Raw genomic sequence first — 19152 nt, 5'->3', positions numbered from 1 at the left:
ATCACAGAATCACAGAATCACAGAATCACAGAATAGTAGGGGTTGGAAGGGACCTCTGTGGGTCATCTAGTCCAACCCCCCTGCCGAAGCAGGGTCACCTACAGCAGGCTGCACAGGACCTTGTCCAGGTGGGTCTTGAATATCTCTAGAGAAGGAGACTCCACAACCTCCCTGGGCAGCCTGTTCCAGGGCTCCGTCACCCTCAGAGGGAAGAAGTTCTTCCTCATGTTCAGACAGAACTTCCTGTGCCTCAGTTTGTGCCCATTGCCCCTTGTCCTGTCACTGGGCACCACTGAAAAGAGCTTGGCCCCATCCTCCTGACACCCACCCTTCAGATATTTGTAGGCATTTCTAAGGTCCCCTCGCAGCCTTCTCTTCTTCAGGCTGAACAAGCCCAGCTCCCTCAGCCTCTCCTCGTAGGGGAGATGCTCCAGTCCCCTCACCATCCTCGTAGCCCTCCGCTGGACTCTCTCCAGTAGCTCTTCATCTTTCTTGAACTGGGGAGCCCAGAACTGGACACAGTACTCTAGATGAGGCCTCACTAGGGCAGTGTAGAGGGGAAGGAGAACCTCCCTCGTCCTGCTGGCCACACTCTTCTTGATGCACCCCAGGATCCCACTGGCTTTCTTGGCAGCCAGGGCACACTGCTGGCTCATGGTTAACCTGTCGTCCACCAGGACACCCAGGTCCCTCTCCGCAGAGCTGCTCTCCAGCAGGTCCACCCCAAGCCTGTACTGGTGCATGAGGTTGTTCCTCCCCAGGTGCAGGACCCTGCACTTGCCCTTGTTGAACCTCATCAGGTTCCTCTCTGCCCAGCTTTCCAGCCTATCCAGGTCACGCTGAATGGCAGCACAGCCTTCTGGTGTATCTACCACACCTCCCAGTTTGGTGTCGTCAGCAAACTTGCTGAGGGTACATTCTAACTCTTCATCCAGGTCATTGATGAAGAAGTTAAACAAGGCTGGGCCCAGTACTGACCCCTGGGGGACACCACTTGTCACCAGCCTCCAACTAGACTCAGCGCCGCTGATGACAACCCTCTGAGTTCTGCCATTCAGCCAGTTCTCTATCCACTTCACCGACCACTCATCCAGCCCACACTTCCTCAGCTTCCCTAGGAGGATATCATGGGAGACTGTGTCGAAAGCCTTGCTGAAGTCAAGGTAGACAACATCCACGGCTCTCCCTTCGTCCACCCAGCCAGTCATGTCATCGTAGAAAGCTATTAGATTGGTCAGGCATGATTTCCCCTTGGTGAATCCATGCTGACTACTCCTGATAACCTTCTTTTCTTCCACTTGCTTGATGATGGCCTCCAGGATAAGCTGCTCCATCACCTTTCCCGGGATGGAGGTGAGGCTGACCGGCCTGTAGTTCCTTGGGTCCTCCTTCTTGCCCTTGTTGAAGATTGGAGTGACACTGGCCTTTCTCCAGTCCTCGGGCACCTCTCCTGTCCTCCAGGACCTCTCAGAGATGATGGAGAGTGGCTCAGCAATGACATCCGCCAGCTCCCTCAGCACTCGTGGGTGCATTCCATCGGGGCCCATGGATTTGTGGACATCCAGATCACTTAAGCGATCCCTCACACAGTCCTCCTCGACCAAGGGAAAGTCGTCCTCTTTGTAGGCTTCCTCTCTTACCTCCGGGGCCTGGGATTCCTGAGGGCCAGTCTTAGCACTGAAGACTGAAGCAAAGAAGGATGCCCCGCGGATACCCCAGCAATACCCCAATAACTGGGGGATTGGGGAGTGGGGTGTGGTTTAACCTGGCAACCAGTAACTGGGACCACGCAGCCGCTCACTCACTCCGTCCCCCTCGGTGGGATGGGGAGGAGAATGGAAAAAAGGTAAAACTCGTGGGTTGAGATAAAGATAGTTTAATATGACAGCAAAAGAAAATGCTACTACTACTAATGAATATGCAAAACAAACTATACACAACACAACTTTTTTCTCACTACCCGACGATCGAGTTGCAGCCAGTCCCTGAGCAGTGATCGCAGAACCTGGAACTCGCGAATTTCACGGAACTCCTGAAAAAAGACTGAGTTCACAGAAAAGTTCAAACACTTGGGAAAAAGGAAAATAATTGAAACTCCTGCAAAAGAGAGTTTCTGCTGCCCAGCCAACCCTCATTCATAAACTGAGCAGGATGCCTGTGGTAAGGAGTATTTGCATTGGCCAGTGTGGTCCAGATGCCTGGCTGGGCTCCCTCCCAGCTCCTGCACACCTCCTCCTTAGCTGAACATGGGCAACTGGGAGAAGTCCTTTATTTCTATCATTAAAACATCAGTGTTATCAACATTCTTCTCTACTAAATCCAAACCACAGCAGCTACTGGGAGGAAAATTAACTCTTTCCCAGCTGAAACCAGGACGGGAAGGAGCGGGCGTGTGGGTGACAAGCTCAAGGGCAAGCTCGTGGGAGCGGGCTGTGAACTTCCGCCGCGCTTGCAGGCACTCCTGTGCACATTGCCGGTCTCAAAATACCTGGTGTGAGTACGTCTGCCATCTGGCTGCGAGCACCCTGGGCTCTGAATCGCCGCTCCTCCTTCGGTGAGGCACAAAGGGCGTGAGCAAATTATTAGATCTTGAAATTGCAGGTGGAATAAAACAAAAATATAGTGGCTTAAACCTACCCTTTTTACAGCTCGCTTGTGTCTCAGATCTTGGAGAAGTGTTTTCTGGTGACTGCTAGGAATGATTTTTAAAGGGCATCTAAGAGGCCTGAGCATAAACCTCCACAAGGAGAGAAGTCCTGCAGGCAGATAATGGCAGCATCACAGCTTATTTGGGAGGCTGGATGGGAAGAAATTTGTTCTAAATTAAAATTCAGCATGTCAAGTATGGAGAAAATACTGATGAGAGTCCTGTGTCTGGCTCTGACCTTTCAGTAGCTGCTGCGCTGTTGTTCCTTGGAGAAAAATGTTGTTCTTTTTGTGGTCTGTTCTGCAATCCATTTAGAAACATGCCATTAAAAGCATTAATTCCATTTTGAATTTCCATTTTTTCCGACCTTTTCGGTCTCGTGCTTCTTCAGCATCCTCCATCCCTGCTAGCTTTGTGTCTCTTCTGGAAATTATTGATGATCTTTTGTAATGGCCTAGACAATGCTAAAAGCCGCTCCTCGGAGTTTTAGAAGCTTCCAAGAGTGAAAAAGGATGGTACTTCATCATATCTGGAAATTACCAGCAGGGGTCGGGCTTACCAATAATTGAAGCAATTCCAGCTGCGTATTTATACCGGCGACATTTCTGGCTGGACATGTTGTAGATCAGCCAGCTTCGATGGAAGAGTTTGTAACTTTTGCCCGGTGACTAGGGGAGATGACTTCTTCGTTGTACCTGAAATTCCTGTTGCATAAGTTTGCTACATTGACAGATGGGTGCGTTGTTTGTTGTCACGGTGCAAGAATTTTCAGCTTAATTTAGGTCATTTAGAAGTGAGTGTTATCAAGCAAGATAATTAATTTTTAAAAATATTCTGGAAAAAGATACCAAGAAAATTGAATGCAAAGATCGATATTAATATGCATTAGTTGCACAGTTAATCCCAGGAAGTTAGCATGTGAAAGATGAGGTTCTTGAAGCGGCATTAAGGTTTTTGTACTCTGTACTTAAATGCAAGCAAAAAAATGTTATATGGAATGTTTTATAATAATATCACCTGCCTAACAAGTTGGATAGAGTTCTCTGAAGAATTCAGCGATCATTTGGCTAAGGCTGATATGGTTGATTTAATATATTTGACCTTTCAAAAAGCTTTGAGCCAAAGGTCACAGGGAAACCTTACTCTGCTGGAATAAAAAAAAAGGTTTTTTGCTGGATTGATAAGAATATGAAGATCACAGAGGGCTGGCTGTCCCGGTGTGCACTCTGCAGGGATGGCCGTGGTGGGTGACGATGCAGATAGGACAGAGCTGCTGGGGTACGTTCCCAGAAGGCTGTCCTGGCTTCTAGTGCCTTGTCTCCAGGATTTCCTGAGCCAGAGATAATAGAACGTCTTTCTACTTTGTAAAGCTCGATGCGTTATTTCTTGCATGAGTTTGCTTGTGTAATACAAAGGTAAAAGATGGAAAATCGAAGAATGAATGTTGTTTACACAATGCTGAGGGGTTTCCACAAGGTCCTGGAATGGCTTTTATTGGAAACTTGTTGTCCAGCACAAAGACTAGTGAGGTGACAGAATCTGAGATAATATGAAATTACTCAGCTTAACAGATTGCTCAGAGTTTCAGAAGAATCTGATGATGCTGCTCGAGTTTGGAAATGAGGTTGTATGTCAATAATTGCAAAACCCACGCACGTAAGAAAAGGCGCCTTTACTTTTACTCCCACAATAGTGGGCTCCAAACGAGCTGTTATCACTCAAGAAAGAGATCCTACATTATTGTGAACAGGTTTCTAAAAATACCAGGTAACTGCTCAGTAGTTAAAAAGGCAAATAGAATACTAGGAATTATTAGAAACGAAGAAGAGAACGAAACAGAAAGCCTCATTATATCACTGAATACACCTGAGTGCTGTTTGTAGTTCTAGCTTTTCTCATAGCAAAAAGTCTATATAAAACTTGAGGAAGAACAAGGAAGGGCAATAAAGATGAGCAGAAATATGGAAAATCCTTGATGTGAGGAAAGATTAAATTGAGTTTCTTCAGGAATTAACAGAGGAGGCCTGTAAAGCGGTATGGAGGGGAGTACGCTACAGTTATTCACAACTTTTCATAGCAGAACTAACAGGCACTCAGTGAAATAATCACTTGTGAAGTATAAAACAAAATGAACTAATTTTTCATACAGCACATAATTAAATTGTGGACTTACTGCCAAGGAGTGTTGTGAAGGCCAAAAGTATCAATCAGATCAGAAAGAGATTTGATGCACTCGTGGAGATTTTAGCTGTTGGTGGTGATTTAACATGATAGTCTAGACTCAGCCTGGGGTTCCAGAAGGATCGAAATTAGATTTGCTTTGTATTCAAGTTGTATATTTTTAATAGACTTTTACAAATTATATTTTCATCATATGAACTTGTTATCTTTTAGTCATATGTTTTAGCTGCCTCAGTAGCATAGATTTGTGGTACTGAATACAGGAATAATCTGATACTGCTTGTGATTTCATGTTTTACTTGATTATTTGTGGTGGGACTGTGCAGGGACACAATGTCTATTAACTTTCCCTTCTTCTCCAGGCTGAAAATTGAGGAGCTGGAAGCTGAACGCTGCAAGCTGGAGGAGGAGAACAGATCTCTGGAAACGAAGCTGGAGAAGCTAACCCTGCAGGTAGGAAGCGTGGGGGTCCAGTGCTGCTGGAGAGCCGGACATGGCCCGTTCGCCAGGGCTGCTCGAACAGATGTGCCAGAATGCTCCCAGCGCGCAGCTTCACTTCCCTCAAACTGGGCAGGGCGTTTTTTGGCAGCCTGTGCAAACCGCACCAACACGGCCGCATCTCTGACCGTGTTACTGGAGCGGTTTGATGTCAGATGCAGTCACACCAATGCAGTTGACTTTTTTGATGCCTTTGCTTAGAACCTCTTCTTATTCTTCTTGGAGCCTTAAAAACCATTCCATTTTAAATAACTCCACTACCATAAGTTGTCTGTCTCCAAATTCATTCAGGCCAAAGCGGGAGCATAGACAGGGCTGAACAGCATGGAGCTGATATGAAAACTTGAGCTCCGTTCGTACTGAAGACTCCACCGCTGCTAGGAGCGGTGCAGACGGAGACCACCAGGTTGTGGCCTCATTAGGTAGTAGTTTTCCAAGCCAGGAAGCATCAGTGCTGTTGAGAAGACACAGCAGCATCTCCAGATCACAGACACAGAGAGGCAGAAGGATGAAAGGGTGTGTTTCTTTTCCTGTGCTGCTGTGGGTGTTTTACCTTTTCCTGAGGTCGTGCTGTCCTGTAGGGCAGAAGTTCTTCAGCTTTTCATGCTGGATAGATCAGCGGAGCCTCACTCTCCCTGGGGGAGGGCCAGGGCACCTGCAGCAGATGCGTGGACTGTGGGGTGCGGGAGTTGCGTCAGGCTTTTATCGAGTTTCCTGTTGGAAAAGTGCTGGAGCAAACAAGAACCTGAGCCTGTTGGTTTCATCAAAGCCTATCCTGCTATGAACGGTGTTCTCTCTCCTTGCTGTTCTCTCTGATATGCTGAAAAATTTGGCATTTTAGCATTTCATTCTCTTAATTTTTCTTTCTTTCTTTCTTCTTTTTTTTTTCCATTTTTATGTAAATGGTTTCATGGTAGGAAACCTGCAGGTTTGAAATTACTCAAATTTCAGACAGACCATTGATTTTATCTTGACACCTATTAGAGACGAATCAAAATTTTTTTTTTTTTATTATTATTACCTATCCTAGAGACAGGGGAAGTGACAGCTTTGGTAAAGCAGGGAGCTAAGAGCTGCTGATCATCTCCGCTGAGCCATGTTTAGTGTGAAACCTGTCACCCTGCTCGCCTTTAATTGGGTTTCAGTCATCAGAAGGAGATGAAAGCTTTGGGCTGGTGTTTGGATGCTTAGGTCTCCGACAAACACAACAGCAGCTTTGGCTTCAGAGCAGATTACAACTCACTTGGGTCACATTTAATCTGCCAATGTTGTCTTGCAATGGCTGCTGGCTTTCCAAGAAGACCTGACCAGAGGAATTCCCTGTTTTCTTTGTGTTGTCTCAAGCCCTTCTGCTTTGTTTGCTCATGCTGAAACACCAGGCTTTTTAAATTGCACATTCAAAGAGGAAAGGTCTGAAGTCTTCACCATACTCTTGCTAATAATGCCTTCTGGTCCTCAGTAGAGGATGTCGGCAGCAGCTACCGTTTGGATGGCTGAGCTTTCATAGTATAGAAAAGTAACGTGGTGATAGGAACAAGATGGGACCTTCTTACCATGGTAAAGTTACTGTACTACAACAGTTGTACTGTTCACCTAAAAGGCTTTGAAAGCTCCTCACAGGATCCCCATGACCTATCTCATTAATGGTGCTCGCAGTTGGGATGCAGAATTGCGTAGGTCAGGGCTTTGCGGGGGGAGTGGGGGAGAACAGGAACGACCTACAGATAGAGCAGGGGAAAAATGACCTGGGAAGGAGGAGATAACGTGTAAGTGTAGAAAAAGACAAGGAAGGTGGTCATCTGGCTTAGCAGGTCTAGGAGAGAGAAATCTGCCAGTCCTCCAAAAGGCTCGTTAGTGAGCTGAGTTCAGGTAATCATGCTCTTACATCTGCTTTGCCAAGGCTGAGGACATGGCTTTAATGCCTTATTTAACAGGTGGTAGCTCCACCATTCCTTAGCTTCTCACTTTGCTTGTGTCTTGGAGGACTGGATGCCAAAAGCAGCTTCTCCGAAAGAGGAGTAGAGAGGAAAGCATACATATAGGAATATTTATGCTGAATGCTAAAATGCCAGTATTGATCAATGCGTGCCCGCCTCGACGGTCAAGATTTCAGAACTCCTCAGAGGGGAAGACATCAGCCTTCCCACTTTTTATCCACGTTGAGAATCCGATATCTTGATAGGCCAAGCTTGGAATGACTTTTTTTATACACACGTTGGAAGAAGGTTCCTTACAGTGGGAATCCACTAAGTTAAAGATAAGCTTAGAAATCCACCTCTTCTATCAGTGCTGAGCAAATACACTGAGAATATTATTACACACTCAGATAAGGTCACTGAAATGTTGCTAGTTTGACATGTTATTTATTCCCATCTCTGAATGAAATCAGTGGGAAATGATGGGTTAAAATAATGTCTGTTTATCACGAAGGGGAAGAAAAAGCAAGGGAAACTTTATATACAGAAATCATGGGAAAATTTTACTGAAGAGAAAGGTAATTGAAATTACAAACGTGGGAAAAGCATGGCATCAAATCAGATAAAGGTGTAAGCAAAAGTAGGAGGTGACATTAAACAAGGTAGGATGATTTCTGACAAATCTTTATCTGCTGTTCCTTCTTTTTTGAAATAAAACCTCTGACTTTCTGGAATTGTATCTGGTAAATGGAAGACACATAGAGGGGGCGTATTAAAGATGTGAATTGGGAAAAGGCAGGATGTAGAACTAAGGCTTTGACTGCTTTACGCTGGACCGAAGTCTGCTGAGTTCGCAAAGCTGCGTGCGCTGAATGAATCTAGGGAGATCCGGCTAACATTTGGTGATTAAAAAAGTCAGTGTTAGACTGTATTGATGCATGGAAAGGAGTAAAGTTTCAAAAATGTTTGCTTGTTCTCACAACCTTTTGTGTCTGAGTATTGGCACATGAATTTTGCTCGTTCCTGCTTTGGCTGCTGCTAACAATAGCCCGGTTTGTGAACTTCGGGACCCAGATGGACTGGCCAGAGGGCAAGCGAGCAGTGGGAAGGTACTTTTGTGTTAGAAGTGTGAGTCACGCTCCCTGAGCTCAGTATTAGCAAATAAAGAAACTGAGATACTGATAGCTATCTGCAGCAGTGTGTATAACATCTGACACTCTTTGTATTCTGTGCTTGTGTGGGGACAGCTTGAATTATGGCTGAAGGTGCTTTCCACCTCCATGCACCCCTTCTTCCAAAACCCCTTGGCTCTTGACACCTAGCTGCAGGCTGCATTGATTTTCCTTCACTGATATAAAGACTTTAGCATGGATATTACTCACTGGTCAGGTCTTTACTGCTAATAAAAACCTCAGATTACAAAAACACAAGAAACGTTGGAACTGTAGAGAAATGATGCCCTGCTGAGGGTGCCTCCCTGTCGCCCAGGGTATTATTCTGAGAAAAGCATTTGAACTGTGGCTCAGGAGAAGGATTCAAATAATATATGAGAAGAGTGGGTTTGACCAGACAATTTCATCTTTTCTCTCCTACCCTTCTTTCTTTCGATGAAGCAGAGAAGACTTCCAGGAAAGCAGATGTGCTGTTCCTGCTTGGCCTACGGTGGGCAGAGTCGCTGAGATTTCAGTGCAAGGTTTGGTTGGTTTAGTTGTCTGAAATGATCCGGACCACGTTCCCGAGCCGCTGGTGGAGAAATACAGCTCGATGCCAGGAACAAGAGACTGATCAAATCAGTGCTTTTTGGATAAAGTGGGAGGAAAGGCTTGTGAGGAGTGTTCAATTAGCATTTCTTACTGCTGGGAGCCCTGTGTTTGCAGGCAACCAAGCGGATGTGAAGTGTTCCTTATGCAAATACTATTCTCCTGCTTTTCCTGCTCTCCTCTGCTCTTCCAGCCGAAGGAGAAGAGAGTCTTCAAGTTTGGCTGCTTCAAGGAAGATTGATTAACATCAGCTGCAGTTTGACTTAATTGGATCCATATGCTTGGAGAGGGAGCAGGACTAGTTAGAAGTCCTAATTAGTTCACAGCTGGTTGGTGAGAAAAATGAAACTCCAGTTAGAGTTCAGATCAGTGGATCTGTACAGGTAGAAGGCAGGGAGATGTTGTTTTTTACACTGAGAAGTGTTTGGACTTGAAAATCATCTCTAGTCCCATAGCCAAGCTGGCAGCCTAATCCCTTTGAGCATGTGCATTTATATTTATGAGGCTAAATGGAAGGAATATGTATTTTCTTGCATGTTTCTGAGAAAAAGGAATCTCACCTGTGGATGCTGGCAGTCAATGAAACCTGAACAGGGTCACAGAAAGCTGGGAGAGGATCTCAGGGACTAGGTGAAACTCTACAAGGTAGTTTGGCTGTGTGGAAGGTTCATGGTTTGGCACAAACTCAGAACTGTTCAATTTTCAGTGTTGTGGCCCTGGTCACAGTAGTAACTGGTGGTGTTGAGCCTTTCTGCTGGTCAGTAATAAGACAGCAACGCTCATAAGAATGCAGTATTATTCATACATATTGAAATAATTGATTTTTTTCCCATTATCTCAAAGAGCTGCGAAAGAGTTGACTAGCTACATAGTATGGGGATAGTCATCAGAAAACTTTCCCCAGCCAGGAGCTAATACTTATGCTAAATTTTGCGAAGCAACTGAATTCCCTATTGCAGTGTCCACGAGGGAACTGCCTGAGAAAAACATACTCCGCAAAGTATTTGGGGGTATTTTTTCATGCTGGCATGACTTCATTAATGTGTTTGAAGGTGTTCATTAATGCATGTGCAGTAGTTCCTTCCTAAATGTCTAACTTTGCTATTGTTATTGACCTTCTTAAGTTTTAAAATATTAATCTGGTTGAATTAAATCTTAGTTTCTTCCAGGCTCTGAATTGATTGTTTTTGCACAAATTAAAGCAGAAACTACTTGTCCACTTTGGCAGTAGTTGTGTTGAAGCTGTAATGATTTGAAGATAGCGAGTTCGGCAAGCAGAAATACAATTTTTTTAGTAAAAGTAGCTGACATAATTGGTAAAGTTAGATACAAATAGAGAGGGTGTCTGCAGATTTGTCCTATTTATCTACTTTAGGTCATTTTAATTGGCCTGCCTAAACTAGCATAGGCTTGTGGTGGTTGGTCCCACCAAAGCAGAAGGCTCTGCAGGGTGAGTGGGTGGCTGTTGTCTGCTGTGTTAAGTTCTCCAGGAGTCAGTTGTCCCTGGATGATGAAGGTGCTGGGGCATCTAAAGTGCTCTTATGTTTCTTTTTTCCCTAATCTCTGCAACATTTATGGTTGGGCTAGTCTCCCTCTTCTCCTAGCGCTGTGTTTTGAGGGACTAACGAAACATCTGGGAGCTGTACCCCAAGCGCAGGTTCCTCTGTGTGGTGGACAGGGAACGTTTTTCCTCTCTAAGCACTAATGACTTGTTTTATAGTTGGGACTTTGGCAGCCAGGCAGTAACTAGCTTGGAGCTTAGAATGTACCCTCAGCAAGTTTGCTGACGACACCAAACTGGGACGTGTGGTAGATACACCAGAAGGCTGTGCTGCCATTCAGCGTGACCTGGATAGGCTGGAAAGCTGGGCAGAGAGGAACCTGATGAGGTTCAACAAGGGCAAGTGCAGGGTCCTGCACCTGGGGAGGAACAACCTCATGCACCAGTACAGGCTTGGGGTGGACCTGCTGGAGAGCAGCTCTGCGGAGAGGGACCTGGGTGTCCTGGTGGACGACAGGTTAACCATGAGCCAGCAGTGTGCCCTGGCTGCCAAGAAAGCCAATGGGATCCTGGGGTGCATCAAGAAGAGTGTGGCCAGCAGGACGAGGGAGGTTCTCCTTCCCCTTTACACTGCCCTGGTGAGGCCTCATCTGGAGTACTGTGTCCAGTTCTGGGCTCCCCAGTTCAAGAAAGATGAAGAGCTACTGGAGAGAGTCCAGCGGAGGGCTACGAGGATGGTGAGGGGACTGGAGCATCTCCCCTACGAGGAGAGGTTGAGGGAACTGGGCTTGTTCAGCCTGAAGAAGAGAAGGCTGCGAGGGGACCTTATAAATGCCTACAAATATCTGAAGGGTGGGTGTCAGGAGGATGGGGCCAAGCTCTTTTCAGTGGTGCCCAGTGACAGGACAAGGGGCAATGGACACAAAGTGAGGCACAGGAAGTTCTGTCTGAACACGAAGAAGAACTTCTTCCCTCTGAGGGTGATGGAGCCCTGGAACAGGCTGCCCAGGGACGTTGTGGAGTCTCCTTCTCTGGAGATATTCAAGACCCGCCCGGACAAGGTCCTGTGCAGCCTGCTGTAGGTGACCCTGCTTCGGCAGGAGGGTTGGACTAGATGACCCACAGAGGTCCCTTCCAACCCCTACTATTCTGTGATATTCTGTGAGTTAAGAGCTCAAGGCAAAGTTGAGGTCATTTAACAGTCTAAGTGTTCATTGTGTGACCAGTGAAGAATGATGAATGAATCATTTATATTGTTATAAAACTTAAAGAGACATTGTCAACCTAAAGGTTCCCTGACTGACTTCTCCAATGCTCATAAGTCTTCTTCCTGGATTGTCTCCATATTTTTCCTTTCACAAACTCCCTGCCCTTTTTCCTTCAGCTGTGCATGCTGTGGTCAGCATTAGCCTCTGTGGCACAGCTGGTCCTCGTTGAAAACCTCAGGTGGTCAAGTTCAGCCCTTTTTGGGGAAAAAAATAAGAGAAAGCCTTCTTTGCATGGGTTTGGGCAAACTACTTGGAATGTCTTCAGTCGGGTATAAGCTTTTGGCAAGACGCAGGAACTCTGGGGGTCACTCCACAGTTTTGCTCGAAACACCAATGAAAAATACATGTGATAAACATCTATGTTGCCTTAGTTAAATTTAGACCTTTCTATTAACTATTGACCCAGTAGCTCAAGTGTAGCACAGGCAGGTCACTCAGGGATTGGCATTCCTAATTCTTAGCCTCATTGCAGAGGTATTTTCAGGTCTTTGCAGCTACCTTTGCACTTCAGGAGTCTTCCCAGCATCTAAATGCTTCTACAGCTCACTGTAAGCATATAACCTAGACATCATGGGTATCCACTTATGACAGATCAGAGGTATATGATGCTTGCATAGAACGTTGGAGAATATACACACGGCAAGTTGGTTGTGTTTGCAGCAGGGACCGAGTGAATCTGGTACCGTGGGTACCAGTACCACTGGAGGTGGTATGGCACAGGCAGTAACATGCCGGGGTTAGAGGAGCACCGTGGAGTCACTGGACATGTACACTGGTGGTTACACGAGCAAAAACCTCGGCTGTTACACCTTCAGTTATTGGTTATTGCTTGAACTAGTGAAGTCAGACTGCTTTGCTGTGTAGGAATCTCTAGTGGTCACAGCGAACTGCTGAGGGTATCTGCTGAAGTGCTACCCAGATGAATGCGAGGGAAAAGAGCTTCCCCTATAATCTGCCTATAAATTGTGATAAAAGGATTATTTGTGTTATTTGGGAGAAAACAGCGTGTATCTTGGCACCATGTGGATTAGATAGTGTAGAAAGTCCTAGAGCCGGTGTAAAGTGGAAGGTGTGTAGAACCTGCTGTGCTCCGAGCCTGGAGGACTACGTGACACTGAAATAGCTGGGGCTATGCAAATATTTGTACGTGTTAATTCTGAATACATCACATTTATTAGAATTAACAGGAATTAGAAACATTCCATGGGAGCAGAGAGGAGAAGTATAAACATGTCATCAGGTTGTAGATTTGTCATTAGGTACTTCAAGGAGAACCAGTTTCTTAGCCTCAGTGGCTCTGATAAATGTGATGTGGAAAGTGAGTGTCGAATAAAACAAGGACATGCACAGTACTGACTTGCTAATGTTTGTTGACATCAGGGACCAGGAGTGCGTAGATTCGGATTTGTGCAGGGTAGTTTTACCCATGTGCCCTTTAAAAAAAAAAAATTTCAGGAATTTACACATCGAATATTAAACACCTGAAGGTCTATAAATTTTACTGCCAGAGCTAACGCTGTATTATTTATTTCATGCAGCATCTTTTTCGAAGTTCTGCAGAAACTGATTAACATTTGCATAATACATTTAACACAAAACCCATAATAAATTCATTAATGTACTTCTGCCACTATCCCTGAAAATATCAGCAGTTGTGTGGCATCACACAGCTCATTAGATGAGCAGAAGGGGAAGAAGGGTGAGCGCTGGATTTCCTGAACAGCTCCGAAACAGGGAAGGGTCAGTGCACTAAGTGTCGATACCTGAGCAGCCGCACGGAGAGCTTGGAGCAAGCAGAGAGAGAGCTGGGGCAGGGAAAGCGTCCTGCTGGAAAAGGTTGCTGTACAAGCAGACATGAAACATAAACTTTTAAGAGGTGGCAGCCATGCTAGAGTAGAAAAGTTGGTGATGGGCACAAAACGTAGAGGAGGATGCTGCACTGAGGAGGAGGTTGCTCCTAGCGTGCATGTATTCTGCAGGGGGCAAACACCGAGAAATCGCTGCGGTACAAGAAAGCTGGCTTGAAACAAGCCTTGATTTTCTGAACAGGTATAGCAGAATGAGTGGTGATGTTTTGAAAGTCGTGCAAGACCTGGTGGCGTGGCAGGGGGTCACCAAACCACTAAATCCAGAGAGCAGTCTCTGTGTGTGTACCGCTTCCATGAACGGAAAGCACGGTGAGAGAGACACCGCTCTGCTAGTGTTCGTGTACGGTAAAAGGAGTAAGCACAGAACAGAATGAGTAATTCAGCAACAATTACATCCTCAGACACGCAGTTGGGTTTATCAGACACCCCACCGAACATATAATGTGAGCTGGTGGAGTAGTTGTAAGTAGCAACTACCGAAGGCTCTTGTGCAAGAAGAGAGTTTCGCCGATTCCCCAGGATCATCCTGCAGGTGAAAGCCGAGGCTGAGGAGACAGACACAAGCGTTTTAAAAAGAGACTTCACTTTTAATCTCTTCTAATCTTACTTATTGCACAGCAAAGAAAAAGCAAAGTTTCAGGGAATGATAAGAGTGACTGTCCCTTTATATTTTTTGGTTTTTCTCTGTAGTCATTTGATGGCACGAATTAGTTTTCAATTGTTCTTTCTGCATTTTCTGTTATTCTTCTGCTGCTTTGAATTCTGCTACGATGTCACAGAAACAAAACAGAAATGTCGTTTAGCCCTGTATAGGGAAAACAGCACCTGGCAAGGTTTCTTTACTGAAGCTTTGTGCTTTTCCTCAGATTTCTGTGAATACCACGCCTGGAAGTTACAGCTCTCTCCACATTCGGCTTTCAGCTTTTCATTACTCGTTATCATTTCAGCCTTTGTTTGATGACCCAATTATCTTTGAATTTTTGATTAAAACAAAGTAATAGGTCACAGTTTCATGCTGTCGTTGTCTTTGCCACTTCTTCTGTTGTGGGCTGGCTTTTTGCCACTGGTCTATGTAAAGTCAGAGTTTTCAATAATATTCTTCAACTGTTTTATCATTCTGATAAGGAGACTCTTGGTTACAGTGCAGGATTTTTCCTCTACTACTTGGTATGCAGACAACTCGACACCGTCTCTAAGAGACAGAACCTGGGATGTGTTACCCAGATTATGGAAAAGAAATGAAGTCAGAGTTTAGCCAGTTTTTCATGTGTGTGGTAGGAAGAAGAGGAAAATCTGGCTGTTTCATGTCACAGTGAAGAGTGACGTTGTAACAATGTTAAAATACAGGTGAGAAAAAGGGGAGATACTCGGAGCTGAGCCGCTGCTGGAGACGGCAGTGTGCTCCAGAGAAACACGTTTTCTTTGTGTGACCTCTTTCAGGGGGATTCAAGCATGTGAGATGATGATGTGTTTTCTTACATCTCCCAGAACCGTTCCCTTTGATCAGACCGACCGACCACCTATTTGATGCCTGGAGGCAGACATCTACATAAAGAAAATGGCTTTTCCCTGAAGAATTTTATCCAATAGTAGAAGGGAACCTTGACGTGCCTCTGTCACTCAGACGCTTGGCATTGAGCAATTCGATCTGCAGTCCAGGCTTGCTGGGGATCGGAGCTTGTGATGTGCCTGGGGAGACCCAGGGCTCAAAGTGGGGAGAAGTAGCAGCCTGACGTCAGAGCATCTCTGCCAGCACACCCCGAGTGCAGTCAGATCACGATACCATCTCTTCCCAGTCTAAGTTTCCAAATTTACCTCAATTTCCATTTGCTATCGCTTGATAAGACTCTAGAGGGACATAGATCTAGACCAGTCAGGAAAAAAGTAACTGCTTTTGACAGATTTCCTACCTAGATGTGAAAGACGGGTGACAGTAGAGTGGGAAACGATGCCTAATTTAGGTAGAAGGGCTGTTCTGTTTAAATGAGGATAGACAGTCAGGGTGGCAGGATCAGGGAAACACTGTGGGAAGACCATCTTCTTTGTGTTTGTGTTTAAAAATCCGCGGTGTCACACGAGGCGGTTCTGTGTGTACAAAGGAGCGACGGGGCTGGTACAGCACGGTTGTGTTAAATACAGGTGGGAGGGTTCCCAGGTGAGCCCTCACATCTGTGTTTACCCAAGCACAGGGTTCGGCTCCATCAGGAGCGCTGCTGCTTCCCTGATCAACACCGAAATCCCACGTACCTTAAATAATTCAGAAGCTGTGCCTGTTCTTTACATTTTTTGGCAGGACATTTAAAATGAAATAAAAAGTCCCTGAAAACTATTGTGCCTGTTGGACACAACATAAGATGTTCAGCTGAGATTGTGACCTTTCGGAACAAAGATGCTGCTTTTGAAAAGGGGGTTCATTGTGCTTCTGGCTCCAGTAAGATGAAAAACTTGAAAATCCACTGACATGAAGGCTGTGCAGCAAGGATGAGCTCCACAGAGAGCCTCTCGTGTATTTTTGGTTGCCTTCCAGTGGATACATCCTTTTTCTCTGTGCAATACTACCACAGTTGCAGTCAGTGGTAATTACAGATATTTTCTCATTTTTATGAGTAGGGGGATGTGAAAAGCTGTTGGCAGGGCAGTCCTTGCGAGGGAGCTCAGCTGTGGAGCTGCTTTCCCGCTGGAGACATCACAGATAGAGTTGCTGACCTGGAGGTTATTTCCCTAAGAGTCAGGGCTTGCTTACAGGTTGGTCTGCTCCGTGCGCAAGGAAGAGCGTGATGATGTGCGAGCTCTTATGATTAATATTATCATGGTGGAGCAGCCTGAACATTTAAATACAACACCAGGGACTTTAATTTGTTATATGTATATATGTTTACAGACAATTATTAGAACGCATGCAGTTGTATTTATATGTAGACGTGACTTTGGTATATGTGGCTGTGAAACAGGGAATGTCACCTAGACTGTTTCCACAGAATCCGGCTGGAGTGTGGTCAGAGGAGTGGTAAAGGTGGCCAAACGGTGAGGGAAACAACTGCTCGGGAGGGAGAACAGACGGGGGGTGTGGGCTGGGGATGTGCTGCAACTGTGGTAGTTGTCCGACCGTTCCCTTAAGGTTCCAAGAAGTTGAAATGAAGGAGGTGGCAATACCGTAGAGGATCATTAGGGTTCTCTTCAGGTGGATGGTGGGGAGGAACAGTGTTTGTATAACATGTGAGATGGTTTCCCCGGTGCTGCCTAGTGGCTATGCTGTGGTGGCACGTAGGCACTGAATTCTAGGTCCAAGTAATTTGGGGGTTGAATGTACAATGTCTTTTGGCCTTTCTGGTTTCCCAGGGTCTCTGAGATCTTCAGAGCATGAGGATGCTGTTGACACTAACCGCTTAGAAGATAGATCTGTTCTATCTTCTGTGGCCCATTCTTTCAAACATCCTAGAGAAAAAAATACCAAGTGGACCTATTGGTCAATTCCCCAGCGTATTCCTCCTGAGGCTGCCCTTTCATCTCCTCCATCTCAGCTCTTCGGCTATTCTGTTCAACCGAATGCTCTTTACTGAGGTTGCATGCTTCCAGGGGATCAAAGAGATAGTCTGAGTGCTTTAGATATGTGTGAAAGTTAAAGAGGATGCCCTTCTACCAATTTACTCAATGATAGCTTGAAAACTTGTTACTGGGCAAGGCTGCTTCTGAAGTTTTTATTTGTTTAGGCAGTCAGATCAAGATAATGTTGAATTTGCTGCATGGAGCAGTTAACTCAAAGCCCTTCAGAATCCAGTAGGTTGCCCCATAGCCATTCCTCTCATTGTTTCAGTTTATCCATAAATCTCTCTTATGCTTGTAAATTCTACATGAAGAGATGACTCTCCCCATCTGAAAAGACTGCAGTGCTGCTTGAGGTCTCCTTGTACCGGCAGAAAGAAACAATTGAGCTTTGAGCTTGGACTAAGAGACAGATAAGATCACCAGGAGATTTCCACAGCAAGTGCAGAATATATTCTTCTCTGATGGACTCTTAGTGCTGTCTGGCAAGTAATTGAATTGCTTGGATAGGAGGGAAGAGGGACTGGGTTGCTTTTTTTGTTGGTTGTCGTTTTTCTATTTTTTTTAAAGCTCCCAAATTCTGTGAAGGTGGGAAGTGAAAGGTGGTTTCTCTACATGACCCAGGATGTCTGTTAGATGTAGGGGAAGCTAATTAAAATGTCATTGTACGTACATGAGGGTGATGAGGCAGAAAGGAGTGATTGCTTTCTTGGTTCAGGGGACTTGTCCGTGTCTCTAGTGCTATCTATTCACTGTGAAATCTGCAAGTAATTCACGCTCTGGGGGTAGCAATGAGGCCACTGGGTAAATCTGGCCTCTTTCTCTCTCTGGAGCAAAGCAGAAAATAAATTAAATCCATTCTTGCTCTACTGGAATTACTAAGGCAGTGTCACTCCAGCTGGACAATAGCAAGGATGCTGTTCCCTGCTGTCCCACTGTAGTCAACGTGCTACGCTCCATGTTGCCGGACCAGGTGCTAGGAGGGTTAGCCCTGGGTCGTCGGGGAGGTTTCCACAGCTTGTCTATTTCAGTGCACGGCAGGTGAGGGGACAGAGGCAAAGCAGAGTCCTCCTCTTTCATATCCTTTTGTTTAAAAGTACGAAGTATGTGCTGGTAAGCCAAGGGAATGATGGAGGCAGATAATAACACACCCTTTGGTGTATTCTTTGGAAGCACTCGGATGGCAAAGAGGTGGTCCAAGCCGTACAGCCTGCATCATTGAAAAACACTGAACAACAGCGAAAGGGGGGGGGGGGGGGAAGGAGGATCATCAGGGAAATTACTATAATGGTAAGATAATTAGAACACAGAATGATTAACATTAGTCAGTGTGCTGCATTGGCAAGGGCTATGCAAGTTGACATAATAGGCCTCTTCCATATCAAATGTGTGGGTTTTCAGCAGTCGGTTTAACACTTTCGTGTGACTTTACCAGAGTTCACAGCTGAAACAGGCACTCGGTTCCCATGAAATGTTGCACAGTACTTCTTCTTCTCCTATGGCTACTAGGAGGACCTGCTTGGTTTTTCTTTTTGTGTCTGCTGATTATTGAAGGATGAAATCCACTCTCACCATGGAGTCCTTCTGGGGTTTTGAATGATAGCCAGAGCTGAACTCTGAAGGTGTCCTCTTTCTGTTGTGCCTCATGAAAATTGACTTCCCTAAAAAAAAATCTTCTTTCAAGTGTTTCAGAAAATGGTTGTCATCTTATCAAGGAGATAATAAGGATTCAGGAGACCCAATACTGACATTCTCTTCTAAAAATGACTGCTATAAATGTCTAATGCATCAAAAGCCCCTGCCTGTTTGTTATCTTCACCCTAATGCTTGGAGAGCCCCCTGCCAGCCCTCCTGTGTGGGCCCCCAGTGAGTTGCTTTGTTTTGTCAAGACTAAACTGGTGCAAGAAGCTGGATTTAGCACCACATTTAATCACTGGTTTTGTGGCCTGATTGAGTTTGGAGCAAAACTC

General features: G+C 45.4%; 1 protein-coding gene across 2 annotated transcripts in view; it reads left to right on the top strand.

Moving 5' to 3' along the window:
• The window catches only part of MAD1L1 (mitotic arrest deficient 1 like 1), a 391040-nt gene that overhangs the window by 219869 nt on the left and 152019 nt on the right, over window positions 1-19152 (top strand). For both annotated transcript variants that reach the window (XM_009936518.2, XM_075436793.1), the window contains one exon: window positions 5191-5281. In XM_009936518.2, the coding sequence (XP_009934820.2) occupies window positions 5191-5281 (91 nt within the window). The remainder of the gene's footprint in view (window positions 1-5190; window positions 5282-19152) is intronic.

This window comes from Opisthocomus hoazin, chromosome 15, assembly GCF_030867145.1.
Source record: "Opisthocomus hoazin isolate bOpiHoa1 chromosome 15, bOpiHoa1.hap1, whole genome shotgun sequence".
In the NCBI taxonomy this organism is placed as follows: Eukaryota; Metazoa; Chordata; class Aves; order Opisthocomiformes; family Opisthocomidae; genus Opisthocomus; species Opisthocomus hoazin.
Note: the sequence above shows the minus strand (reverse complement) of the source record. Positions and strands in the feature narration are given on the sequence as shown.